The sequence below is a fragment of the Sciurus vulgaris genome, assembly GCF_902686455.1.
Source record: "Sciurus vulgaris genome assembly, chromosome: 2".
NCBI classification, from domain to species: domain Eukaryota; kingdom Metazoa; phylum Chordata; class Mammalia; order Rodentia; family Sciuridae; genus Sciurus; species Sciurus vulgaris.
The window spans coordinates 161,141,415-161,153,868 of record NC_136462.1 but is presented as its reverse complement, the minus strand read 5'-3'; the positions used below and the strand labels follow the sequence as shown (position 1 = coordinate 161,153,868).

The 12,454-nt window shown below is 42.7% G+C and overlaps 1 protein-coding gene across 3 annotated transcripts in view; it reads left to right on the top strand.

Annotated features, from left to right (window-relative positions):
- BANF2 (BANF family member 2) overlaps nt 1-4,062 on the top strand; it is a 55,561-nt gene extending 51,499 nt beyond the window's left edge. For all 3 annotated transcript variants that reach the window (XM_079129629.1, XM_079129628.1, XM_079129627.1), the window contains one exon: nt 2,159-4,062. In XM_079129629.1, coding sequence (XP_078985755.1) covers nt 2,159-2,305 — 147 coding nt within the window. In that variant the 3' untranslated portion in view covers nt 2,306-4,062. The remainder of the gene's footprint in view (nt 1-2,158) is intronic.
- The last annotated feature ends 8,392 nt before the right edge of the window (nt 4,063-12,454 follow it).

Sequence of the window (12,454 nt, the reverse complement as noted above, 5' to 3'; positions counted from 1 at the left end):
ATCTTTGGTGTGCAAGTACTTAGAAACTAGGGAATGCCATAGAAATATGAATCATAGTGCACTTAATATTTTTTTAAATTTATTTTTATTGTAAACAAACGGGATACATGTTGTTTCTGTTTGTACATGAAGTAAAGGCATACCATTTGTGTAATCATACATTTACATAGAGTAATGATGTTTGATTCATTCTGTAATTTTTTCCTCCCCCCCTACCCCTCCCACCCCTCTTTTCCCTCTATACAGTCCCTCCTTCCTCCATTCTTGCCCCCCTCCCATCCCCCATTATGTGTCATCATCCGCTTATCAGTGAGATCATTCACCTTTTGAATTTTTGAGATTGGCTTATCTCACTTAACATGTATTCTCTGATTTCATCCATTTGCCTGCAAATGCCATAATTTTATTATTCTTTATAGCTGAGTAATATACCATTGTGTGTGTGTGTGTGTGTATATATATATATATATATATATATATATCACAAGTTTCTTTATCCATTCATCAATTGAAGGACATCTAGTTTTGTTCCACAATCTGGCTATTGTGAATTGAGCAGCTATGAACATTGATGTGGCTGTATCTCTGTAGTATGCTGATTTTAAGTCCTTTGCGTATAGGCCAAGGAGTAGGATAGGTGGGTCAAATGGTGGTTCCAGTCCAAGCTTTCTGAGGAATCTCCACACTGCTTTCCAGAGTGGCTGCAGATAGTGCACTTAATATTTATCTTACATGTATGTTATCCACAGAGACTTCTTAGAAAGTGTATTAGTCAGTGTATTAGAGAACCAGAACCAACAGAATATATAGGATTATAAGAGGGGATTTGTTGGACTAGCTCACATAGTCAGGGACTGAATATTCCTACAAGGGCTGTATACAGGCTGGAGAGCTGGAGAAACTAGTAGCTACTCAGTGTAAGAAGCCTGGAACCTCAGAACGAGAGAGAGAGAGAACACATCAGTAGGAGGCTTGGAAAAGAGGGAAAGAAGGACAAAGCTTAGCATTTTATATCTTTTATGCTCTTCCCCTAGGACAAAAGAGCAATTTGCATTTTTCAAATGTTTTCCCATTTCATTCACTTCATTTGCAGGGCAGGTTGCGTAACATACAGACACCGAGACCTAGGTTCTGCTGGTCCTTACTTCAGGTTGAGTTGCGCGAGATCACACAGGTGGTTTGCAAAAAAAAAATCGATGCTAAGATGCCCTTCACCTGTCAGCTACACGTGCACTGGTTCTCAGCAGAGGGAGAATTTAGCTCCGGGACATGTTGCAAAGTCTGGAGATGGTTATGATTGTCACTGTTTTGGAGGGGGAGAGTGCAACAGCATCTAGTGGGTGAAGACCTGAAATACACAGAATGGACCCACAGCATAGAAATACCCAGTGTCCCAAATGCCGAGGTTGTGAGAACCCTGTGTTAGCAGCATTTGAGAAAGTGGTGGGGGTGAAAAAAGAGCATGAGTGTGTGTGTGTGTGTGTTGCAGAGAGAAATACTGAATGAGAGGCCTGAAAGGAGTTTCTGAAGGGTGTTAGGCCCACTGCTCAAAAAGGTTGTCCTGAACCTCTGCTGGGAACTTGTTAGAAATGGGGACTTCCAGAGGGAAAAGAGGGGTGGGAGGGGTGGGGGGGGAGGGAAAAAATAACAGAATGAATCAAACAATATTGCCCTATGTAAATTTATGATTTTCAATTAAAATTTTAAAAAAGAGTAATATGTTAAAATATAGCAATAAATTCCAGTTTTTAAGGTGTTTGAACGTCTTTTTTCTGACTTTCCTGTTAATAAAACATCTATTTTCAGTGAAAAAAAAAAAAAGAAAAAAAAAAAAAAAGAAATGGGGACTTCCAAGTCCCACCCTAGATTTAGACTCTTCTAAATTATAACCTGCCTTTTCATGGAATCTCAGAGGATTTCTGTGCTCACTGAAGAGGAGGACAGGTTCTGGTTCAGTCTCCCAAACCAACCCAGAGAGACTAGCCTTGAACTTGGCCTTACTTCTCACCTGAAGCCCTGACAGTCTTCCTCAGATGGGACCTGTATCCCAACCCTTGATTGTCCCATGAGTCCCAGTGGTTGGTGGGGGGAAGGGCACATCTGAACGGGATTATAATAACCATTCCCATTTTCCTCTCTGCCTTGTCCCTTCTTTCAGGCCTACATCCTGTTGGGACAGTTCCTTCTGATGCACAAAAACGAGGCTGAGTTTCAGAAGTGGATCATTTGCTGTTGTGGTGCCACTGAGTGTGAGGCCCAGGAGAGCTCTAACTGTCTGAAGGAATGGTGTGCCAGCTTCCTGTAGAAACAGCCTTGCTGCTCTGCCCCTGGGTAAAAGATGACCTCTCCACCTAAACACGACTACTAGTTGTTATTTGTGGTTTTTACTTTATTGATACACATGCATCCAAAAGGAATGCAGAAATATAAAAAAGAACAGTCACAAGAAAAATCACCCCATAATCTACTGCCTAGAAACTGCCATCACTCACTTTAGATGAATATCATGCCAAATAGCTCTCTGCAAAAATTTATATAATTATAATTTTATTTTTAAGTGGATTGTAAATTTTACATTCATGATCTATTGCTATAAAATGAATTACCCCCAAACATGCAGCTGGGCATGGTAGTGCACTCCTAGAATCTCAGCAACTGGGAAGGCTGAGACAGGAGGACCACGAGTTCAAAGCCAGCCTCAGCAAAAAGCAAGGCACTAAGCAACTCAGTGAGACCCTGTCTCTAAATAAAATACAAAATAGGGCTGGGGATGTGACTCTGTGGTTAAGCACCCCTGGGTTCAATCCCTGGTACAAAAAACAAAAACAAAAACAGTCCTCCACTCTAAGCTAGGAATTTTCATTTCCCCCTTTAACACTAGGAATCGATACTCACTTTTCTCTTGTATTGATTTTTATCTTCTCTCTAGATGAAACAGCTTCAATTCTTCACTTCCCCTGCATTTCCCATCTCTGTCATGCAATTTTGCAGTCCCTCCCAGTGAAGATAGTCATTCCCAGCCCTTTGACTTAGACTTATGACTTGCTTTGGCCAATGGAACAAAGCTGAAATGACAACATGCCAGTTCTCTGTCTCCTCTCTAATTTCTACTCACTTTCTTGTGCCTCTGCTAACAAGAGAAGAGCCCCCTTGTTTGTTTGTATGGTACTGAGACTTGAACTAAGCGCCTCACACATGCTAGGCGAATGCTCTATTGAGCTATATCCTTGGCCCAAGAAACGCTACTCTGTTGGATGACTGCTGCCCCTCAGCCTGGGTCCCAGAAAAAATCTAGGTGGAGCTGAACAGAGTGCAACCTGCAGCAAGGACCCAAGTCCAGCCAGACCTGCAACCGATGTTAGTCCACCCAGCTGAGTCCTGCATGGACCAGCCAACACTCAACTGACTCCCAGGTGTATTTTTTTTACCTTGTAGGTTGAATGAGCTTATTGGAAACAGATTTAAAAAATTATAATTTCAAAAAGAAATTATACACATATTTTTTTTTTCAGTGCTGGGGATTGAACCCAGGGACTTATGCTTGCGAGATGAGCACTCTACCAACTGAGCTACCTCCCCAGCCCCAAAATTATACACATATTAATAAAGTAAAACACTTGATCTATAAAACTCTAATAACATAATTTGGTAATAAGATAAAGAGGAACAAAATGGGAATAAAATTTGAATACACACTTAACTAAAGAAGACCTTGCATGACTAAAATGAACATAAATAGGTATGTGACATCATGAATCACCAAGAAAATATCAAGCCGAAACTATTAGATACTGCATATCCTCTAGTATGGGTATAATCAGAAATATAATTAAAGTTGATGGTACTAAATGCAGGAGATACTGTGAAAAAACTACAACATTCTTAAATACTGGCAGAAATATAAAGTGGCAATAATACTTTAGAATACCTTTTGGCAAAATCTAATTAAGATTAACTTTTGAGAACAACCATAAAATCCAGCAATTTATGGTTATTTACCCCATCTAAATAAAAATATCTGTTCATTTATTATCTTGTACACATGTGTTCACAGCAACTTTCTTAATAATAGCTTTAAACTAGAAATCCAAATGTTGGTTAACTTATTAATGGATAAACACATCATGGTGCATTCATGCATTGGGATCCTACTAAACAATGAAAGGAAAGCTTCCCCACATAGATATTGACCTTGATGAATACTTTACTTAGTGAAAGAAAACAGATGTATGAGAATATTCACTGTGTGAGTCCACTGATATATTCTATATCAAGTGAAGGTAATCTCCAACAAAAGGCACAGAAGCAGTGATCTGGTGGAGGCAGAGGACTTGCCTAGACAGGGGCGGAAGGGCTTCCTGGTCTGATGAACCCATTCTATAACTCCATTGTGGTGGTGGTGGTTACTTGGGTATATACATTTTTTCCAAACTCATCAAGCTGTGTAACTAAAATAATTGCATTTTTTATAAGTATATCTCATAATCTTCATTTACAGAATGAACAATCATGGTTTGTTTTCTAAGGGATCATCTAACCTTAGTCACTTTGGGGAAGGTAGTGTTTTTGATAGGGACAGACAGTTGTGAGTGGTGGGAACATGAGGTTAAGGGAATAATTCTATAAATTGGGCCTACAGTTTTCAAGAAGCAATTTATCTGCCACTTTGCCTATCCTAAGTGGACAGAATGTCATATTCCTCAGGAAACTACCTGTTATCTGCAGCAGAAATACAGACCCAAAATAACATCGATAAGAGGGACCCACGTTGCCCTGAAGGGGGAGACTTTTGTGACCCTTGTCATAGACCAGATACTCAGAAACTCAGGGAGATAAGGATAATTCCTCCTATACATAAAATCTGTAAGAATTTATGGTTAAGAACCAATTGGGGGGCGGGGGTTGTGGCTCAGTGGTAGAGCACTTGCCTAGCATATGTGAGGCACTGGGTTTGATTGCTCAGCACAATGTATAAATAAAAGGTCCATTGACAACTAAAAAAAAATAAAAAGAATCCAATTAGAACCAGTCAGCATGGGCCAAAGTGACCTAGAATTGTCACGGCAGTGGGGACTTGAAAATCTGATATCACCCTGCTGTCAGTCAAGTGGTGGACCTGGGCAGAACCCTTTGGAAATTTCTCTGGGATGCCCAGAGGAGTTAAAATCAGCATACTACAGTGATGCAGCCATATCAATATTTATAGCAGCTCAATTCACAACAGCTAAGCTATGGAATCAACCGAGGTGCCCTTTGACAGATGAATGGATAAAGAAAATGTGCTATATATACACAATGGCATATTACTCAGCCATAAAAAAAGAATGACTTTATGATTTTTGCCAGTAAATGGAAGGATCTGGAGACTATTATGCTAAGCAAAATAAGCCAATTCCCAAAAACCAAAGGTCAAGTGTTCTCTCTGATTATGTGGATGCTAACACACAACAAGGGTTGGGGTGAAATAGAAGTTCAATGAAGTAAACAAAGGGGAATGAAGGGAAGGAGGGGGAATAGGAATAGGAAAGACAATGGAATGGATCAGACATAACTTTCCTGTGTACATATATGAACACACCACAGTGAATTTCCACATCATGTACCACCACAAGACTGGAGTCCTAATTAGAATAAATTATACTCCCTGTATGTATAATATGTCAAAAAACACTCTACTGTCATGTATATCTAAAAAGAACAAATTTAAAAAATCATCTACATCCAGTCAAGAAAAAGGGCAAAATGCACAATTACTTAAAATAAAAATCAAAAAGATTAAATGACCACAGAAAGGGAGAGAAATGAAGATTTGTGGAAGATAATTTTGTTCTCCATGAAAATAAATTGGAAAATATTAATGTAATAGAAAATATGCCCTATACCTAAGCAAACTCCAGAAGACACAGAAAATAAAAACACTGATTTTTCAAAGAATGAATTTTTTAAAGTTATCAAATGTTTATCAAAAGGACTGGAGACTTCCAGGAAATTGAGGCAGCCTGAGAGGCCCCCTTTAAATCCTGATTCTTGCAAACAAGTGAGAAAGATTCCAGACATGTTGCTCAGAGTAACAGGCATGAGTTTATCGAAGGGACAGGAAAAGGGAAAGGGGACACTCTCAAGGGAGAGAATGGGGCCTCTCAGAGAGGAAAGGGACAGCATGCCTCTCCCAGGCGTATTAACGAGTAGCAAGAATCACTGTGTAAAGCCACTGATGCTTGGGACAGTTTGCTGTGCAGCAGTATCAAACTGACACATTCCTTTGAGTCCAAAACTTCCTTACCTTGCCAAGGTGAGCTGCATCAAAGTTCAAACAAATTTTCAGCTGGAGAAATATCCCAGGGTGGGTGAAAGAACATAGATGGTTGTTTCTGGAGCCAGGCAGGCATGGATGTGAATTCTGGCTCTGAAAAACACCACCCTATCCTGGTTGAGATAGTTAACGTTACTGAGCTTTTATTTACTGATCTGTAAAGGGAGACTGAGAAAATAATAACCCTGCCTCACAAGGTGGATCAGTGTCAATAGTATATGTAAAGTACGCAGTGCAGTCGGAACACGGTAAATGACCTTTGCTGTCTCCGTACTTAGTTGCTCCACTTTGAGCCCTGGTCTCTTGAGAGCTTGTTGCTCTCATGGCTTTTGGAAGACTGTTCACAACTGTGAATTGGAAGACAGCCCAAAAGAGCCCACATACCAACTTTTCCACTTTTCCAATGAGTATGAGTACTCATTGGCGTACTGGCCACTGTCGATGTTGGGCCTTTTTTTTTTTTGGTACCAGGGATTGAACCCAGGGTGCTCAACCACTTAGTCACATCCCCAGCCCTTTTTATATTTTATCTGGAGACAGTGTTTAATTAAGTTTCTGAGGCTGACTTTGAACTCACGATCCTCTTGCCTCAGCCTCCTGAGCCACTGAGATTACAGGCGTGTACCACCATGCCAAGCTCCTAGGATCTATATACTCTTTAGTGGGTGAGTAAAGAAAAGAACAGAACAACACCAAATTATTTTGGATTTTGACTATGACCTGTAGAGTCCCATCAACCCTCTGCCCCCAAAGCCATTGAAAAAGACACATGAGAGGATCAGCTTGCACACGTCCCCAGTCCAGTCAATGGCACATCTACTTGGCAGGGTAGTTGTTTGGAAGATTTGGGAAAGGGCTGGTGCCTGAGAACATTTATCCATTACCACGGATTTGAGCAGATCTTAGCAAGGAAAATGGGCTGGACCCCCCTCTTGGCCTCATAGCTATATTTGGAGGGTATCCGTGGGTAGGTGACTTTGACTAGAATTTACAGAGTGTCTAAGGCTCTAAGCTTGACTAGACAATGTGGAAGAGTCAGGGGAAGTACGTATGAGTTTCTTTGACTTCCAGGAGCTACAGTTTAATAAGGGGTGAGGAGAAGGCAGGGAAGCACAGCAGAGGTGTTGGGAGGTGTGTCTTACTTCGGTCTGTCCTAGAAGTAGACCCCCAGAGCAGAGACCTTGTCAAAGTGGATATTGGGGGCTGCTCCCAGGACGTGCAGGTGGGGGAGGGAAACGTGGCAGGAAGGCAGCCATAAAGGTGTGCTACCACTGTGTATCACTGTGAGCAATGGGAGCTCAGTCCTGCAGGGCAATTCTGGGAGCCAGTGGAGAACAAGCACTTAAATACCCCCACCCTGGGGGATCTACATGCCACTCTTGCACCAATCATGGGTGGAGGGCTGCCACCACAGGAAGTTAATTCCTGAGCTCCTGATGGCCTGCCCTATGGGGACAATGAACCTCGGTGAGAAAGGCAAAGAGAGGAAAGAGCAGGCAGCTGGCAGCTGGGCCATCTCTGCCCTGCAGTGAGGGCGAGGGGACGTGGCAGCCACTGACAGCTTCTGCCATGGGGGGTTTGTGGGGTAGGACAGGCCTGGCTTGGAAAACAGAATGCACTTCTTGCCACTAGTTGTTATACCTTTGAAAAGCCACCCTCTTGGCCCCGCTCCCTGGCTGTAAAATGGCCATTAATGTATCTATTTGTGTTAGGGAGATTAAAATTCCTGACACCTGGTAAGAACTTTGTGCACGGGAGCTCTGAAAACCTAAGTAGTAAAATATGCAGCACTGGGTGTGTCTTGTTACTTAAAGAAGGGGAGGTTGGTAAGGACCAGAGTGATGGGGAGGCTCCCAGGAGAAGGTGGCCTTGAAGCTTGGTGATAAAAGGGAACTGGGAAAGGTGGGGTAGACAAAGGGAGATGCGGAGGGCAGGGGGAAAAAGGAGCCATGAAGGGGAAACCCAGCTGGTTTGGCTAATTACCTCACTCCAGGTCTGCCTGATGTTAAATCCATGCCCTCGGGGTGGGGAACACATCTGGTGACTCAGAGATGCTCTCAGACACACAAAGGTAGCACTTATGAGGAACAGACAGACACATTAGAATGGATGAGAAGGACATGTTGGAATGGTCATGGAAAGATGTCCATGACGTGTTAAGAGAGAGAACAGGTTACAGGAAAACATCACTCAACAAATGTTCACTGAACACCTAGCACATGCCAGGCACAGTTCTAGGTGCAGCAGAAAATAGAACAGACAAAACTAACTTCACTCAGGAGCTGACATTCTAATGGGAAGAGAAACGTTAATAGGTAAAATAGGTATTAACTTGAACCATATGAAATTGCCATTTTTCAGGTGAGAAATAGCTGCGTATGGGCAACTTCATATGGTCCGACTTAATAGAATGTTATTTCATGGTGAATGCTATGAGGAAAACCAAGGAAGGGAAGGAGGTTAAGAAGGTTAGGGGGATGTGGAATTTTAAGCATAGTGAGGGAATGTCTCACTACAAAGGTTAAGCAAATTCCTGAAAGAGATGAGGCTAAGAACCCTGGGTTAGCTAGGAGAAGACCACTCCAGGCAGAGAGAACAGCTAGTGCAAAGGCCCTGGGATGGGAATGTACCTGGTGAGTCCAAGGAGTGGAATAAGCAAGGTGGAAAGAAAATGGTGGGGATCAGACTGTGTAGGGCCTGGTGTGTTCTTGACCGGATTTTGGCTTCTGCTCAAATTGACTCAGAAATCCATTGAAGGGCCACATAAATCAGTCTTGTATCTTAGAAGGATCCCTCTATGCTGCTCTATTCTCACCCTTACCCCACAGTCTGGAGGGGTAAGGGTGAGAATAGAAAGACCAGTTATGGCAGTAACTAGCTGAAAGATGATAGTGAGTCTAACCAGGATGGGTGTGAGGGGCTGGGGAGAAGTGTTCAGATTCTGCATCTGTGCTGAAGGTAGAGGCCCTGGGGCAAAGATGGGAAGAAAAGGGCCAGGAGTTGAGGACTGAGCCTTGGGCCTTCTAATATTTGGAATGCAGAGAGATGGGGGAACTACATGAAGACAGGGGAGGAGCCCCAGGGAGAAGGCGAAGGAAATGGGCAACTCTGTCAAATGCAGAGTTCAGGTAGGTCAGATGAGGTGGAAATCCAAAATGGAAGTTGGGTAGTATTTTTGCATGCTGTGCAGAAGGTCCCAAAGAAGAAAACTTGGGTGATGAGAGAGAGAAAGAAGGGCGCTGCTGGCATCGTGTCCTTGAGTAGGTAGCAGGCACAAGGTCCAAGGCACAGGAGGAGGACCGGCTATGTCTTGGAGGACACCCATGGCGGACCATAGGAGTGAAGGCACAGCAGGTGGCACTGGTGCAGGAAAGTGGGTTCCCGAAGGGGGAGATTATAGAATTTCTCTTCTGACAGGCTCTGTTTTCTCAGTGCAATGGGAAACAGGGAGCAGGCTATGAACAAGAATGTAGAGGTAGAGATCAAGAGTCAGCTGGTTGTCTGAGACAGTGGTAGGCAGACTTCAGAGACAGAAAGATTCATTAGTATGAACAGAATACTCAGATGCATACATAGAGACACATCCTAGGCTCACTCACTATTCTATGCTACATGCGTAGGAAGCTGTGGAATGAGACTTGGGGCTATCAACAGCAGTTTTCCAGTTATCCTTGGGGGTAGTGGGATTAAAAGGTTATTTCTGCTTTCTACTTTAATAATAATCCATCATTTGGATTTGTTAGCAATAGTACTTTTGTAAATTAGAGAAAAAAGCAATAGAAGACGTTTCCATTTTGGAACACGAATTCGAGTTCTAGAGCTGAGATGAACTGAGGTCCTTAGAACAGCCGTTCTGTGTGGCCAACATCCCACCCTGTTTTAGTCAGCTCCTTTGCTGCTGTGACTAAAAGAATCTGACCAGCACAATTGTAGAGGAGGAAGAGTTTATTTGAGGGCTCACGGTTTCAGAGGTCTCAATCCGTAGAGAGCTGGTTCCATTCCTGAGGGCTCAAGGTGAAGGAGAGGGGAAGAGGGAGGATGAAAGAGAGGGAAGGGGAAAAGGAGGGGGAGAGAGGGAGAGAGAGAGAGACTCTACTCTCCAGATACAAAATATATACCACATAGTCATGCTGCCAATGAACCACTCCCTCCAGCCACTTGCCTCCATTCGTCACTCAGTTAATCCCATCAGGGATTAATTCACTGAATGGGTTAAGGCTCTTACAACCTAATCATTTCTCCTCTGAACCTTCCTGCATTGCCTCACACATAAGCTTTTGGGGGACACCTCACATCCATGCTATGACATACCCAAAGTCCCCATATTGCTGGTCTCACATTACAAGCTCTGTCTTTCTAATCAGAGATAAAGCTACCCTTGCAAATCTCCTGGTTGGAGACTTTGGGATCTTCTTTCTCACTCCCCCATACCAAGTCCCTAATTCTCCCCTTACTTTCCCAAGGCCAAGTTCACCCTGGAGAAATAGAAGAGTATGGTTGTCTCTATTTACCTGTTTCTTTCTTTCCCATTTCTAATAGATCTTTATATCTGTGCCTTGGTTCCCTCTGTACAGGTAAGTTTGATTTATTTTAAGGATAACCCTTATTGCACAATATATTCTGTTTTATTACTTAGCCTGGTCCAGTGATTAGATTTGCTTGGACTAGGTATTGGAGCCACACAGCCAGGCCACTGGACCAAGATTTAAAAGATCAGGTTAATAGCACTAAGTAGATCTGGAACCATGGACAGATCACTTGATTTGTCTACATTCGGTTTCCTGCACTGTGAAATGGGGAAAATATGTTTTTACTATCTTCTAACTTTATTTTGAAGAGATTTCCAAAAATAGACATAAAAGCATTTAGAAAAGGAGGTGGGGTGCCCTATAGCATTGTCATGTTTAGTTATTGCTTGAGTTTATTTTGAATAACAGGTACAAATGGCCAATGGTAGAGGCAGTTCCTCAGATTTTATTGTTTGCATGTGTGTTAGTCAGTACAGACTAGGTCATGCTACAATAACAATGAGAGACCTAAGAACTCAGTAGCATAAACTAACAAAGTTTAGCCAGGCATGGTGGCACAGCTTGTAGCCCAGCTACTTAGGAGGATTACAAGTTCAAGGACAGCCTTGGCAACTTATTGAGAACTGTCTTAAAATAAAAGGAAAAAGGACTGAGGGTGTAGCTCAGAGGTAGAGCACCCCTGGGTTCAATCTCCAGTACCACAAGAGCAAAAACAAAACCAAAGCTTATACCTCAGTCTATTACATGCCCATATCAGGTCTGTTGTGATGGCTCATTCCTCATTCTAGGACCTGGATTGATGCCATAGTCCCCATCTGAATGTTCACAGATTTTTTTCAGCAGAAAGTTCTGGGGGTCCCACACTGGCAATTAAATGCTCTGGCTCAGAAGTTACATGTCGCTTTGGTAACAAATCATTGGCAGAACTAGTCACATGGTCTCACCCTACCCTAAAGGGACCTAGCTAGTACTGACTGCTGGGAAAGAGGAGAATAGAGATTGAGGGAAATATCCTGCTATCGTTTGGATTCTGAATGTCCCCAAAGGCCCCTGTGTTAAAGGCTGAGTCCCTAGTTTGGCACTATTGGGAGGTGATGGGACCTTTAAGAGGTGGAGTCTAGGAGAAGGGGCTTAGGTCACTGGAGGCATGCCCTTGTAGGGACCCTGGCCCCTTCCTTTCTTTTCTTCTTGGCCATGAAGCAAGCAGTTTTGCTCCACCATGCCCTCCATGCAATGTCCTCCCTCACCACAGGTCCAAAGCAATGGGGCCAATAGATCATGGACTGAAACCCTAAAATGTGAGCCAAAATAAATCTTTTCTCTTTATAAGTCAATTATCTCAGGTATTTTGTTACAGAGTTGGGAAGCTAACTAATATAATCCCAAACCATTACCACATAAATCTGTCTTGAGGGATCAGGTTGAGAGTTACAGGAAGTCCCTGAGCTGGCTCTGCTCCATGCAATATTTGTCCCTTTATCTTTTTACAAATTTACCACAGTGAGTGAGGTTTGGAAACAATGTGTGTGGGTATGATGAAAAAAAAAATGGTGCATTCTCATTGTGGAAACTGGGAATATAGGAGTATACATAGAAAAAATAATTTTTTAAA